This window comes from Cyrtonyx montezumae, unplaced genomic scaffold, assembly GCF_038088225.1.
Source record: "Cyrtonyx montezumae isolate F1298 unplaced genomic scaffold, pur_monq_1.0 scaffold_22, whole genome shotgun sequence".
Classification (NCBI taxonomy): Eukaryota; Metazoa; Chordata; class Aves; order Galliformes; family Odontophoridae; genus Cyrtonyx; species Cyrtonyx montezumae.
The window spans coordinates 5,448,901-5,464,765 of NW_027071959.1; the positions used below are offsets into that span (position 1 = coordinate 5,448,901).

At 47.1% G+C, this 15,865-nt stretch overlaps 1 protein-coding gene across 1 annotated transcript in view; it reads left to right on the forward strand.

Moving 5' to 3' along the window:
* ARHGAP32 (Rho GTPase activating protein 32) overlaps positions 1 to 15,865 on the forward strand; it is an 86,936-nt gene that overhangs the window by 21,339 nt on the left and 49,732 nt on the right. Inside the window, exon 5 of the mRNA XM_065738569.1 lies at positions 12,444 to 12,530. Within this exon, the coding sequence (XP_065594641.1) occupies positions 12,444 to 12,530 (87 nt within the window). The remainder of the gene's footprint in view (positions 1 to 12,443; positions 12,531 to 15,865) is intronic.

The following is a 15,865-nucleotide window of genomic DNA, read 5'->3' on the forward strand; positions in this document are numbered from 1 at the left end:
GAGCTCAGAGCAGGAGAGGCAGTCATAACTAACTTCGTGATTTTAATGCACTTTCCTTGAAAGTCAGCAGTTTTATGAAATGCCATGTGCAGGAAGAGAATTTTATGTATCTTCTGTAGCTGTAATAGATAAATGTACTTTTTGTATTGTTTGTTTTTTACTATAAATGAAGGCATTTCTCAGTAAGCTGGAGTAATAACACACCGTAGGTTCCAATTGGTTTCCACACTTAACACGTGTTGGCAGCTTGTGAAGTGAGCCTGGTTGAAAATGATGGCTTGAAACCATAAAGCAGCCCAGGTCCTGGGCCACACAGCATCCTGGGCCACGCAGTGCTGCTCAGTGTGACTGGGAGGGCACCTCTGGGTGCTGGGGAAGTGCTGTGGTGGCAGCAGCTCCAGCAAGGGACCATGCTCTGCTGGGTCAGGCAGGGGAAGAAAGGGCACTTTGTTTTGGGGTAAAGTCACTTTTCTTCTAAACAAATAAATAGATAGACAGCTCCTTTAGTTTAAGAGGCTCTTTGTTTCTCCTGATGCTGGTCCCTCTGGCAGAGCTGTCCCCATTGTCCCAGCATGGTGAATATTCCCCCCCAGTTGTCCCAGCCTTCCGTTTGTGGCTGAATGGGGAAGATAATTTCACTTCTGTTTTCACACTCGTCATCTGAGCCCTGCTATAATTTGCAGTGCAATGCCATCTAGTGTGCACAGGGCTGTAAATTCAGGATGTGGCGATGAACTTAAAGTGCTGTGAGCATCCAGTTGTCCAAAATCTCGTTTTCACAATTGCTGAGTGGTTTCAGAGCAAGGTGAGGGCTGTGGGTGGGGAAGGACAGGAGAAACAGTGATAATTTGCCCATCCTGAGGGTGTGTTTTTTCTTGGAATGAGCTGTTTTTGTATGCTTTATACGCTTCTTGACTGTTGTTTAGTACACATCCAAGGTTTTATATCCAGCTTGCTTCTACCATTACACTGTCATGACTTGTGAAATGTGGGTCTGAATCCAGGCTTGTGTTCAGATCCCACACCCTACCAGCCTGGGAGCCACTGGGACCTGACCTGGCTGTTCTTGGGACCTGCTGTTGAATAGATGAGGTGCAGGAGGAACATGCCTTCGTCGCTTGTGCTCTCCAACAAGTGTTTAACAAGAGGGGTCTGCTTGCAGGGGCTTCCTTTGCAGCACCACTTTTGGTACTGCTGTGTGATGCCCAGAATGTTTCATTCTAGATGCTGCCAGGAGGGGATCTGTGCCTCCCCAGGTGATGACTAAACCTCAGCACAGCACAGGCTGCCAGAGAGGATTAATTTGTGAATAATCTCGTTTTGGTTTCAATTAATTGTGAAATCAGACTTTAATAGGGTGTGAAATGGGAAATAGAGAGGTAACACCAGATGCTTTCATTTGCATGTGTTAATCAACACAGACCCAAACAACAACAACAAAATCTGGAGCCCTTCACAGTGTTGGAAATGCTTCACATTTGGCCATGAGCTTTCTGTACAAAGGTGGGAGGTCAAGATTATTAGTTAAAGAAGTACCAAAGATGGCGACATCCCATCAGAGCCCTGAAGTGTTTCCAAAATACCAAATGCTGCAATGGAAACCCATCATTACATTGAATGGGTTTTGCTTTGAGCAGTAACGTGGAAAATATTTACTTTTCCCTTTTTGAGCACAGCCTGTGGTGTAACAAATACCACACCAGAGTGGGCATGTGTGCTCGGTGTATCAGTGCCCCTTTCCAAATGTCTGCTGTTACTATGGTCACCAGGGGGAGTTAAGTAGTGACTAAAGGTGGTTTCCTTTGGAGACAGACTGGGTTTTGCTTTTTGGCTGCTGGTTCTTAACTGGTTGGCTTCCCAGTTTTAAGGGAACTCATGTCGGAAGCAAGGGGCTGGGTTTACAGCCAGGAAGGTTTGGGGTTGACTATTTCAGCGTGGTGTGGCAGTGAGGAGAGCAATTGTTGGTTGTGCTGTAGATAGCAGTGAGAGGCATTTCTGGCAAAACACACGATGTCACTTCTTAGCACTTCTCTCTACTGATCATCAGTGCTTTGGGTTCCTGGGAAACGTGTGGGTTTTGGTGGCATTGTTTGAGGATGGGCTTTGTTGGGAGGAGGAAGGTGGTTTCTCCAGGAAGGAGCTGAGGCAGGTCCAAGGAAGTTTTCCTCTTTCCCCTGGAGAGCATCACAGCGTAAGGATGATGTAATTTGAGGACTGTTGGCTGCTACAATCACTAGAACATGGAGTTTCTGGTGCCAGGCAGAGAGATTCTTCTCCCTGTGACAGAGTGGTTTCCTTTAGGAAAGTCAGTTCAGAGAATGGTCAGTCTTGTAGCTGGAAAAGATTTGCTCTCTCAGTTGAGGGGAGAAAGAACATTTTGGTTATTTACTGGTGTTTCTTTTCCTGCTTGGAGGAATGTAGCTGTCTGATAGGAACAGTGCAAAGAAGTGATATGACCCCTTTAAAAAGGGGAACAAAATTTATAATCAGGTTTGTCTCAACCAGGGAGGTCCTTTTCAGCTCCGTGTTCTTGTGAATAGTAGATATGACCAATTAGTGAAACACAAGCTATCATTAGAATAGAAGGCTGTTCCCACGTTCCTCTCCTGCCCTTTGCAGAGCATTTCAGGACCTGGTTTTCTCCTCATTGTCACTTGCTGTAATCTCTGGTGAGTTAGACTGTAGCATTTAAAGGCACCAGCTTCCTTCCTTTCCTACTGTGTGTTTCCTTGGTGCAGCACAGTGCTGTGTATTTAGGTGTATGAGAAGCAGTTGTGTCAGTGCTGCAGCTTGTCATGCTTGAAAACACAGCGACCAGGAGCCCCTTCTGATAAGCTTCCCAGGGAAGCGGTCGTATTTCCACATAGGATATGGGCAGGTGGGCACGTGAAATGAGTTAAAATGGATTGCAACTGCAGGCAGCACACAAAGAAAACTGGGAGAGATGCACCCAGGGAGCAGAATAGGGATTGGGGCTGGAGTGAGAGTTCTCTCTCATCGTCCTGCATGGGCTTTACTTGTTGGAGACAGGATGCAGAAAGTGTGCAGGAAGAGAGTTTGTTTTTAAGTGCAATACTGCAGAGTACAGATCATAAATAGGAACATCTGGGGAACTCCTGAAGCACGGTGTTAATGGAACAATGCAGCAGTTAGCACTGCTGGATGCTTGTGTGACATTTTGCTGTCAGTTCTGCGCCAGCCCACCCCTGTGGCTGCCTGCACTCCCAGCACAGCAGCTGATGTGCTCAGGTGACCTGCTGGCTCCTGGAAGCACTCACAGTGACCTGCCCGTGTCCCTGGGCTGGCCTGCAGAGGTCAGTGAGGATCTGGCCAAGTCTGACCCTGAAATAATGGTGTGAAGTCGTGCTGAGAAACGGTCAGATGTTAAGATTTCTATTTGAATCAGGGAGTGCAGAAGGACAGATTTGCAAGGAGGGAGCTGACGGTGCTCCTTCCTGCAGCAGTGAAAGCAATGCCAGGCAAGGCAGAGTGGGCACACATGGGAACCACGTGCGTGGTCAGTGCTCTCTGTGCACCACCAGCAGGAGTGCAGCACTGCATGGTGACGTGGTGGTGGTGCTTTGGATGCTGATGTGAGCATGCACACTGAACAGGGAACCCCGAATTTTGGGCTGTGAGGAAGGACTGCTCTCCTTGGTGGTGGTTATCAGCGCCCAGGTGCTGAATGAGCAGATCCTGTTGGTGTTGGTCCCAGTGTGGACCCCTCGGACAAGCGAACGCTGTTAGCTGAATAGGGGAGATTGTGACAGCAAACTTTTCATCGTTGGAATACTTGTTTTCTTTAGAGAATACATGCAGTGAACAGAGCCCCGTTGTAGCGAGGCGCCGGGGCACACATCCTGCGTGGATTTGTGGCTTGCACAGCACCAGGGGCTCGAGAGGAATTTCATGGAGCTTTGGCTCCGAGCGGTTCGATACGGTGGAAAGGAAAGAGGGATGAGGAATCGGCTTGCCTTAAACTGTGTTTCAGGCATGTGATGGCAGCTTGCTGTCAGTTTTTTTTCCCTTCTGAGCCGTAGCAGCAGACTTCTGTGCTGCGCCTGAACACAATCCCTGCATGCATTCCCTCCCTCTCTGTTTCTCTTGGCTCTCGTTAAACTCCACGGCTTGTCTTGTGGGACCTTTCCAATGAGACAGCGAGCGGGAGAGAAAGGAACACCACTGACTTCTCTACAGTGCAAATTGAGCATGAAATGGGCAGTGTGGAAACGGCTAACGGGGCTATGGAGGCAGATCTTAAATGCTATTCATAGGCACGTTCATCTGAAGGAGCAGCAGCACCAGGAAGAGAGGAGAGCGAGGGAGACCAACTGGGGAGTTTAATTGGATTTTGGTAGCCTGGAGCTCTCGCCGCGCGGAGCCGATGCCTGGAAGGTTTTTTCAATTAGCTGCTGGGAAACTGAGGAGAGACCTGGAGCTGTTAGGCCTTGGCTAGGGAAAGAAATATCCATGGAAAGAATAGATCATTGTAGCGGGGGTAAGTAGCACGCAGTCTTTCAGTGATCTCTGTCCTTGCTGTAAGATCCCTTTTGTTTGCTGACGCTGTAATAACAATGCTAAAATAAAAGCAGCTGAAAGCAAGCCTTACGGATGGCACCAAATTTAATGTGGCAATAAAGAACAAACGGAATGCATTTAAACAGGCACTGATTTCCTTGCAGGATTAGCAGATGCAGTTTGCAGGGGCTGTGCACTGCATTTTTTGTAAGACTGTCTTATGTTGGAGACTTTTAAAGCTGAGGATCATGCATTGCAGAGATTAACCTGTGGCCTTTTGGAAGGTCCTATGCTGAGCAAGTCAGGCTGGGAGGAGTATTGATGAGGGAGGGAAGAAGTAGCTGGGAACGGGGCTGGGGGACAGCCCAGCACTGGGCTCCTATTTCTGACCTATTTATTTAAACTTTGGTGACTCAGTGTGTTCTGGAGTTGGGAATTTGTCCCCCAGAACAAACACTGTGCAGCTTCAGACCTCAGAAGGTGGAGAGATGAGAGGTTGGCAGTGCTCTGCCTGGTGTTGGGACACGATGTGCTCTGTGAGGCACTTTTCACGAAGACCTCAGATCTGTGCTCAAACTCCTTTACTTCAAAACCAACCCAGCCCCCTGTGCTCCCCCAGGAGCTATCTTTCCTAGTGCTTGCAATGACATTTTGCCAACAGTGTAATGTTAGTGGGATCTCATGCCGTTAGTCATTTAAAGCATCCTTGCAAATGCTTCTATTGAGGGAATGCTTCGTTTATGTGATACGTTGTTTGACTGAAAATGAATTTGAAAGCAATGATTTGTGTACCTCAAGACCATTTTCATTTCCTCCTGGGCACACTGTTTCCCTTGTCCTGAGCCCCAGTGTCCATGCAGTGAGCCACGTGGGCTGCAGGCTGTGCATTTCCCTGTCAGCATTGGCCAGGGGTGCTCGGGGATGTGTCAGTGCTCAGCTTGGACACTGTGCTGCTGTGCCTGTCAGAGCAGCATGCTTCATGCTCTCTGTGCAACAAAACAAGCATTTAATCAACAGCGTGTCTTAATAGAGGCTCTGTATGTACTGGAACCAGATGCATCTGTGTCTCTCTGAGGCTGGGTTTCCATCATAGGTGTGTTAGCAGAAGTGCTTTTCCCCTCATGTTCTGTCCTGTGGTCTGTCTCTTGGTGGGCAGAAGGAGCTGATGGAGTCAGCAGCAGATTACATTTATTTACCTTGTCATATTTAAGAGTACACTGGGTTTATCCCAGGGCTGCTGTAACCAGGAGCCTGGTTGGCACAGCACTGAGCAGCACCTCATGGGCTGTCCAGAGGATGGCTTTGCAGAAGGAGCAGGAGAGCCTGCATCCATCTGCATCCTCTGATACGTTCTGGCAGGGATGCACCAACTGTGGCCACAGCTCCTGGATGCAGGACTTGGTTTCTGGCTGCCATGTGGAACTCAGTGCCCTGCTGTATGCCTGGCAGAGCTCAACTGCCCCACACCCACAGCGAGCATTGGTCTTAGTGTCATGTTTCATGCTGTCTTCTGAAACCTCAGGCACTGGAAGTAGCTCCCCCACAAGAAAAGGAGGAGAAAATGAGGTCATCATGGAAGCAAAAAAAGCACGTCTCCTTAGGAAAGAAATCTGTAAAGCAATCTGGTTGTAGTTCTGTATTTTTCCCATCTCTTCCACAGCTTCATCTGGACCTCTGTCGGATTTTACCATCTCCGCGTTGGTAGGGAGAAAAGTAATACCAACCAGAAAGTCCAATAGGTAGCAGTGTTCCCCAGGGGCTGTACTGGGTCAGGTCTTGTTCAGCATCCTCCTGGTGAAGGGGTAGGGTGCACCTCAGCATGTTTGCTGGTGTTACAGAGCTGGGAGGAGGGGGCTGTTGCACCACAAGGCCTTCTCTGCAGCCTGTAGGTTAGTTTGTTTTTAATAACATCAGATATTTTAATTTCATGAAAACAGTCTGTTTTCAGACCCTGAGAAGTTGTTTCTGCCTAATGGAGTCCCTAATGGTTGCATCTAAGGAGTTTTTATGAATATTTTATAGATGATGAAGATTGACCTTCTTACACATTTGGAGGAAATAGACAGGGAGACCGCATGAGAAAACACTTGCAACTCGATACAGGAAAATCTGGGCAGAGTAATTCTGATACCACTCTGTGGGACTGTGTGTCTCAACAAGCTTAGGCAGAAAATATATTTGGCTTAAGAATTAAAACAACAAACTCTGGCAGCATAGAATTAAGCTGCCTACATTGGCAGCTGAACCTTGGACTGGGGACTTACACTGAAGTCTTTTGAAGTCGTGCATTTCTGACTGCAGTAGGAGTTGAAATCCGTCAAGGTTAGGCTTGAATTCTTCACGGAAGGACAAACTGGATCCTGCTGTGCTTTGTGTCTGAGAGCAGCATTCAGCAGCAGGGAAGGGTGAGACCACCTCCCCAGAGCTGTGTGCAGGGCTGGGCTGTGTGGAAGTGTCCAGGAATTGCTTTCCATCTCCCTTGCTGTGTGCAGCAGGCTCAGGACAAGCTTTTTTCCCTGTTTTCACATTTCTATTACTGACATAGTAGATCAGGATTTCTTAATCTCACTTATTCCTACTTTTTGTCTAATTACCTGTGATACTCAGGGTTCAGTGTCTGGCACCAGTCCAATGGTGAACTTAAAAACATGGGGACTGAAGCTGCTGTGCTTGCAGAGGAGTCTTTCCCAGCATGTACATGAGTGCTGCATCCCCAGCACCGTGTATTGCTGCAGCTGTGCAAATCCTTTCTGACAATGTGTGCATATACACAAGCACCTAGCAGGCCACGTGCAGTAACCCAGGGTGGTTACATCACCAAGAAAACAATTTCTTCGTTCTCAGCTAGAGCAACATAATGGAAATCAACACCCATCAGCCTGATGCTGATAACTTCAGTCAGTGCTAAAAGCAGTAGCTGAATTTCCAAGGCTGGCACGTAGGCACTGTGCTTTCAGTCTGCCAGCTATTGGGGGTGTTCTCTGCCCTGCCTGAGCAAGTGCAGCTTCGTGCTCTAAATGCTCACTGCGAGAAGAAATCTGTGAGCAGCGGTGTGCAAACAGCCTGGGTGACCTTTCTCCAACATTACGACCTGGAGTCAGCCTCTGAAGCACCAAATCCTGAACTAATTAGTTCTCAGGAGATGCTGCTCTTTGCTGCCTTGCAGGGATGCTGTTTGTTCACCACCTGCATGGCTGTTCAGGTGGATGGCAGGAGCTCCCTTTGCGTGGGTCCCTGCATCCTCTCAGTCGAACAGAACTGCACAGCGTGCAGGTGTTGCCTCCTTGGGAACTCATACTGAAAACAAAACAACAAAATAAACCCAAAAGAGACCTGCTGTGGTGCACATAAGGCACATATAGAGCTATTCTGACCTCCAGAATGTTTAAAGCAGCTGAGGATGCTGCTGGGGGTGAGCACCTGCCTAGAATTGCTGGCAGGATTTGTTGTTCTGCCCGGTGATGCTCAGCTGAAGGGATGCTGACTGCTGAATAATCGTGTTGCCATAGGAAGGAAGCATTTCTTGTGTAATTTGCAAACTTAAAATAGTTCTCTACGTTACTATGGGCAAAATATGCTTCCTGTAACCTTTTAAATCAACTTAATGCTTGTACTTATTAAAGTCAGGCTTTCTGAGCACACCTGTGAGCTGATGGAAACTTGTTTCTACAGGGAGGAAAATTTAAGCCAGCATTTAGTTTCACCCCTATCTATAGTATCCTCCTTACATGTCCCAGTGATGTTTTCTCTTGTACTCTGTGCAACTCACGTGGAAAAAATAGGCTGTCTTCCTGGGATCAGTTTGCCTTTTTACTGCAGAGCAGCAGCCGAGTTGAATTCCATATATAAATAGCAAAACTGCATTACTCAGTGCTCCTCAGTGCCGATATTAGCAAAGCTCTGGGCCCAGCATTCATCTCTTTGATGCTTATACCCTACTGTACTGTGTGAGCTTTACAAAACTGACGTGAAGATTCATAGCTTGTCTGCAGGTAGCAAGGTGTGCAGTGAGCAGTGCTGTCACAGCACTGCCAGCACGGAGCACTCATCTGGGGCCATTGCAGGAGATGCCTTTCGTTTTCTTCTTGCTGAGCTCTGATTTCTGCCTCTCTCGGGTGCCACTTTGGAGATTTCAAAGGGCTGGTTTCAAAGAGCAGTAAGTAAATGGAGTGTTGGATGCAGTAATGTTCTTTAAACATTACTCTCTTGTCTTTACTTTCGTCCTTACTTCTGAATACTTGTGCTCAGGTAAGGAAGCTGCTCTGCTGGAAGTGCTGCTGCTGCTCTGAAGCCACAGCTCAGTGTGAAAGGGATGAAGCAGAAGATGGGGAATTGTGTTGGGAGTAAAATGAGCACTTTTAGCAAGGTGAATTCTGGAGAGGGGGAAGAAGTCTGGGTAAACACATTTGCGCTGTCAAGAGAAGGTGGCTGGAAAATAATTCACTGTCCAAAAGGTTTGCCAATGTAAAGTATCGAGTGCAGCAAAATAATACCTTCATATATACTTAAAAAAAAAAAAAGAGGTTTGGGAAGAGTCCCCCTCACAAGAGAACCCAAAGTAAAGGAATGGAAAGAAAGTGTGAATCCTCAGGGTGCTTTGAAGAGCAGTGAAGGCATTGTGCTGGAGGCTGGAGCTGAACAGCTGATAAAAGATTTTCCTTCTGCACGTTTAAGTTGGATGAGTGTGAAGGCACTTTCCTTCCTTGGGTTTGTGCCAAGGATATTTGGGCCCTACAATTATTTTTTATTTTTTTATTATTCAAACAAGGAAGTATTTCACAGGAAAATTAGTGTCCTATTTCTTCCTTTTGGCCACCAGACATACCTTTCATCCAATACATACTTTCCAAAGCGATGCGTGAAGATGGCATTTGTCCTGTGGCTTTTCCCTCATCTGATTTGCTAAATTGCACAAACATCACAAATTAACAAGAGGACAGACATCAAGGAGGCATTGGAAGGGGTGGTTTAGAAAGGAAAGAAGTGCACTGCTCCTGTTGTCAGAACAAAAGATCGGATACAAAAGTGGTTTGGAAACTTAATGAGCTTCTGCTATGGCTGAGTTTGAGCAGCAGAGGCTTCAGCTGCATGTGCCTGGCTGCTTTTGCCAAGGAATTAACCTTAAATTCCATCTTGGAAAAATGTAAGAAGATGACCAGGTTTCCTTGGAACAATGACACATCCTCTGCCAGGAAAAGCATCAGCCTTTCCACTGAGTTAAGGCTCCTGGCAAAAGGCAGTTCTGCATCGTTCTGCCATCTCACCGTTCCTATGGATGTGCTGTGTTTGAGGTGAACCCTGTGGAGGTTTTGCTCACCCCTGAGCTCACTCATTGCCATCTCAGCCCCCACGCCCAGCTTGCTGACCTCCTCCCTCCTGCAGCACTGCACCCGGTGCTGCTCTGGTGCCCATTGCTGCACTGCAGGTTTGGATGTAGTAATGCACATGTACACCCAAGGAAACGAGCTGCAGTGGTGCATGCACAGGGACAGGTGTACAGCAGGTGCACGTGCTGCTCTGGGTCAGACCCCCATGTGCCATGCAGATGGATTTGCAGTTGGGCTGACACTGTGCAGCTCCAGACAAACAAATGAGACCGTAAAGCGCCTGCTGCTTTGCTCCAAGCTCAGACCTGCCAGAGTTTGATGCGAGGATTATTCTTGGAGGGAGAGCAGAAGGAGCTCCCAAAGCCATTTTGAAGAAGACATCAGAGAGCGTTGGTTTTATTCCTGCTAGCCCCCACTCTGCACACATGTAGAGCTGTGAAGCTTTTGAGTTAGACATGTGCATGTGCTGTATGGTAACTAGCTTTTCCTCTTGTGTTTCTGTTTATCTCTACAAGAGGAATGGCCAGTAAATCAGTAAATCATCCTCTGCAGGGGACTCCTGTAATCACTGCCTTAGCTGCTAGCTTACTGGGGATGAGCTGTTTTTTCTCTGACAGTGGGGGATCACAGGAACGAGCAGCATTTCTAAGCTAGCCCTGCTTGTAAATGTTACTAGTGAAGTCTTGGCTAGCAAGCACTGCTCTTTCCTGGCAGAACCATATACCAACAAGGTACGTAACTTAATTTTGTCTTCCAAGTTCCCCATTTGAAGCTGTTGCTATTGGAGTGGATGGGTTCTGTGGAATGGCACTTCTAGGGCTGGTTTCCTGTTCTTGGAAATCCCTTCTGCTATTTGGTTTGTTACTGTTACTCATTGCTGGGCAGTTGTTGGTTGCATTAGGTATCACTGCAGCTCAGCTCTTAGTGTCATATAATGCAGGAGGAGGAAGAATTCCACACCTGCTCCAGGATTTGGTGTGTCATTTCTTTGGCAGTATGCAGAGCAGAGGCTCACAAGCTTGTCTTGAGCCATGTAAATCAGAGCAGGCCTAATGCACTTGCACTTTGCAGGATGTTTTGTTTGGAAGATATACTGATCTCAGAAACTTTGGAGCAGCAGTAATGCATATCTGTTAGCAGAGCAAAACAAAAATTAGACCACACGTGTTTAGGTGGACCAGGAGTTTGTCTAAGTGGGGAAACAGAGAAGCCCTGAAATGAAAGCTAACTAAAGCTGACTACGTGGGTGTGAAGGCAATGAATATAAATCAGCAGCTTAATCCTCAGGTAGCTCTGCTCTTTCAGATGAAAAGTGATCCCAGTTTGGTGTAACTCAGCCCTCCTACACGCAGGGCCCTCACGCCTACAGATGATTCACTTTCTATTTCTGGAGAGGTTGTGTACAGACTTGGCTCGACATGAATCCAAACGGGTGCACCTTACAGTGTGTGTCAGAGGAAAGGTGATGCAATTCCACCTTTGTCTTGATCAGACCCGTGCCCTTTCCTCCCCTGTCTTACATTGCACAGAACTGAGCCTTGTGCATTCAGGGAGCTGCTGCAGGTGTGTGCTGCATCTTCTGTACACAGAGCTGCAGAGATGTGCTGCAAGGAGGCAGGGCCTCATCAATTCAATCGTGGGCAGACGGGGTGGGTACACGGACCCTAAATAAGCACTGGACACGTTAAGGGATGGAAACTTTTCTCCTTCAGTAGGAAACCTGCTTCTGATTGACCTGCAGCTCCCTGGAACCTGATGAATGTGGAAAATATTTCCACGTACTGGCTTTCCTTTAACTGCATCTGTTGTGGGGTTTTTTTTGTGTTTTTTTTTTCTTTTTTATTCACTATTAGTTTGAAAATGTAATAGCACTTCAAATATGAAATTCCATAGCAAAGAGCCATGATAAAGTGATGAGGAGTGCAGTGTCAGTGGAAGGCATTCAGCTCCAGCCATTGTAAGTGCAAGGTCCCAAAGCTGCTGGCAGCAGCAGGGCTACTCGTGGCTCTCAGCCCACGTACAGCCACATCACAGCTACATCTTCTCACTGCTCTCAGGAACAGCACATCCTGAAGTTGTGTTTTGTGTTTCCTTGTGTTTGATGAATGGCACCGTGAGGCTCCGTGTTGTGGCAAATTGCTTGACAGCACTGAAATTAAGATGTGTGTTTTATTCTTTAATGTCTGCCCAAACACATTAAGCGAAAAATGAGTGTAACTGGAGAAGATCACTGTTATCTGACACGTGAATATTTATGGAGATATTTTCAGGGAACAATTAATTTCCAGACTTTTGAGCTAGAGGTGTAATCCCTGCCTTGAACACTTTACCTTCCCATGATTGTTTTACTTTTGAACCATACTTTTATTTTTAAGCTATCAGGAGAGATGCCAGAATCCAATGGCATCAGAGGGTCTGTGCAGGGCATGAATGCTGAATATTTCCTATCTGATGATTGCAGACAGACTCAGCTCCTGCTTCCCTGAGACTCAGCATGTCTTGGAGCAAAGCAGATGTGGCTGCTGTGCTGTGTGTGTTGTTCCATGGCTGGCTTGGCTCTGCTCACTGACCATATCTCTCTCTGCTCCCCTGGTGCAGCTTTCACTCCCGGAAGAAAAGAGCGAAGTGATGAGGAACGGCTGTGAATCCAAGGAGCTTGTCTACCTTGTCCAGATCTCTTGCCAGGTAAAGCCTGTGTTTTCTCTCCTTACGTTGTTTTGCAGCCCCTGTTACGCTATGTTTAGTAACACAGCCTCATAATGTTTTGATGTGGCACTTCCCTGCAGTGTGTATGGGTTTTTTCCTCTTCCCCTCCAGCTCAGCCCTCAGAAGGATGCTGTCTGTGGTGCTGTGACCAGCCAGCCTTAAGGAAACAAATCCCTCAGGCAAATAATCCTAGCCCTGCTTTATGCAGAGCTGCACAGCGTGACCCAGGGACACAAGCACGCATGCTTGGCTGTGTGTGTGTGTGCCCAACAGCTGTACAGAGCACAGCAGGGATGCAAGGCTGTGGCCAGCACTGGTGATGAAGCTGCTGGGAGCTGGGGGGCAGATCCACCCGCAGCAGTAACACCTCTGACTGCCCTGCTACTGCAGTGTCAGAGTGCTCTGGGCAAATGGATCTGCTGCTTGGTGCCAGAGTCCCCATCTGACAGAGCAGGGATAGTGGCTACGCTGTGTCATAGGCTATCGTGTTTTCATGGGCTGAATGAAGTGGTTGTTTGTGGGAGACCAGTTGCATTGGCACATTGCACTGAGAATTAATGCCCGTGTTTGGCATTGTCCTGCTCTCAGCAGAGCAGTTCTTTTCATGATTCGTCCCAGCACTTCTTGAGGATCCATCTCAGCAATTCAGACCGAGTGTTAATGGGAATCACTGTGAAGTCTTTCTCTGATGCTCTTCCTGTGGTCCTGCTGACCTTTCTTGGGTACTAAAACAAAGTGTACAGGAAAGGCATGCGTGTGCAGCCTGCACTGAATGGTGTGGGGTAGGGATCTTGCTGTCACACCGTGCCAGCTTAGTAGCATTGCTTCAGGTTGTGAATTGTTCATCTGTACTAACTGTGCCCAGTGGTTCAAAGGGAGCAGAGGAGCTGTGTTGTGAAGGTGGAGTTTGGCATAAGCTGAGCTACAGCAGTGCAGTTATTGTGGCAGAAACACAATGTAATGGTAGTCATGTTTCCCAGCCAGGCAGTACAGTGACTTACAGAGAGAGTTGTCAAGGGATTTAAGGAAACTGAAGACTTGATACCCTCAGGAGTCTGTAGGGCCAGCAGGATATGCAAGCACAGGAGCTGTAAGTAGCAGGGAATTGTGTGCAAGGTATGGGCAATGCTGTGGCTGGAGTGAGCCCAGCTGTCCTACAGCTTGTCTGACACTGCTGTCAGCCCCTCGGATGCTTTGTGGGGATGTGTCTCAGAATATAACACAGAGAGCTGATTTCTCTGGGGACAGTGTGGTGACTTCTGTACCTTGCACAAGGGAGATGCAGTCTGCAGCCAGACTGAATGGAGCTGCTGCCCAGTAGATCCATGGCTGCGAGTTGTGCCCAGCTGCTGAGCTATTACTTTCTTTTTCAGTGTTTTACTGAACTAAAATGAAAGCACTGGGCGTTGGCCTCGTCACTTCAAAGGACGGGCACAGAACCAGTCACCTTTGCATTTAGTAATCCTTCTGACCATCTCGAATTTCTCCACGCCCCAAGTTCATGATTCATCTCATGTTAGTCTGTGCCTGTCTGTCAGATCCTTGCGAAGCTGAGAAACTTGTGGCATCTGGATTCAATGAAAGGAAAGGCACGGAAGGAGCTGCACAGCTGAGTATCATTTCTGCTGTGAAGATACTTCACCCCTGACATCTCGTGGCCTCTCCTGATGTCCAGGGAAAGACTCCATTCTGTCACATGCTGGATACCAGTGGTGTCTGGATGGGTTTGGCTCCACATTTGAATTAAATGGGAGGTGTGAAATAGCTCATGGAATGATAGTGCAGTGGAGAGAAGTTTTGGCAAGATGCGTTTGAATCAGGCCAAAAATATTGAGGAGGGGGAAAAAAGCCTATAAAACAAATTTCACTTCACTTGCCCTTTGGATGTGCTACTAGTATTGGTGTTCAGCCCACTGCAGCAGCTTGCAAAGGTCTCCTTGATTTCTCAGATGGACACAGAGGAAAGTAGTTCTGCTTATTAGAGCCATATCCATTTAAATGCCTTTAGTTTTGCAAGAACAGAAAATATGCATCTCAGAATCACCAAGGTTGGAAAAGACCTCTAAGATCATCCAGTCCAACTGTCTGCCTGTCTCTGTGCTGTGTTCATTTTGATTGATGGAATAAGGTCTCTGATGTACTGCATGGAGGCATTTACACAAGTATATATGCCACTTGTATCTCCCAGCTCTGCCTTGCACAAGGTTTGAGCTCACCGTCTTCTGTTTGCAAAGCAGTTTTGCAAAACCCTGAAGGCAATCCCATCCAGCATCCTGGGGCTGGTAGCGTGGTTGCATTAATAAGTGCTTCAGGGCAGCAGAGAGAGTGCCAGGAAAAAATGAGATCCAATAGGAAGAGCAATCAGGACTCCCCATCCTGGGTGGTTTGTGGGGAGAGGAGAGCAGAATATATGTTCACAGAAGCAAATGTCTTACTCAGACTAATGTCTTAAATACAGTTTGCTGATTTCATCTGCCTGAGAGTCCTTACTGAAAACCACAACTGCTTGCTGTAGGATTTTTGAGTCAAGCGTTCAAAAACCCTTTTTTATGTTTTTTTTTCCTCTTAACATATGTTCTTTAACATATAATAGCTTTATCTTGTGTGATTGAGGCTCCAACACCTAGAGAACAGTTGCTGTGTGAGGACTGTGAGAATGCTTCCTGTGAAAAGCTACAATTCTTTAAACAGATGGGACTCTGAGGACCAAATTCCAGCACACACATCTATAATTGCGTATATGTGGATCAGATATTTCTTGCCTGTCCTTCTGGATGCTCTCAGATGTTGAAACCCCTGCCTTAAGCATTTCTCAGGTGAGAAAGGTTGTTCTGTGTTAGTCAAAGGAGAGCAACTGAACTCCTTGTTCCTGCAATACTAATCCATCACTTGATGTGCTGCGCTTGAATGGTTGATCTTAGGTCATACACTACATGCCTTCTCCTCTCTATAGCGATAAATAAAAGTGAAGTGACAGCAGTAGGTGGGGTTAATAAAGAATGTATGAAGCTGGCAGGCAGCCTGAACAGAGTGGTTGGGTTGTGTTCAAAGCTCAGGCACTGCCAGAGCACTGGCAAGGTAGTGTCTGCCAGAGGCTTGGGTCTGTTCCAGGCTTTCTGAAAGTAGAGTAGCATCTGTAGGGAAAAGAGAGAAGGAATTGAATTGCATGAGAAGCCTTTAAGGATGACATAATTAACATCTACATCTATTACTCTGAAGCTGTTACGATAATAGTAAAGGATGAATTCATTCATTAATTAGGACGATAATCGTTAAGGACAAGGATCTGACAGGCTGTTCTTTGGAGCTATGCC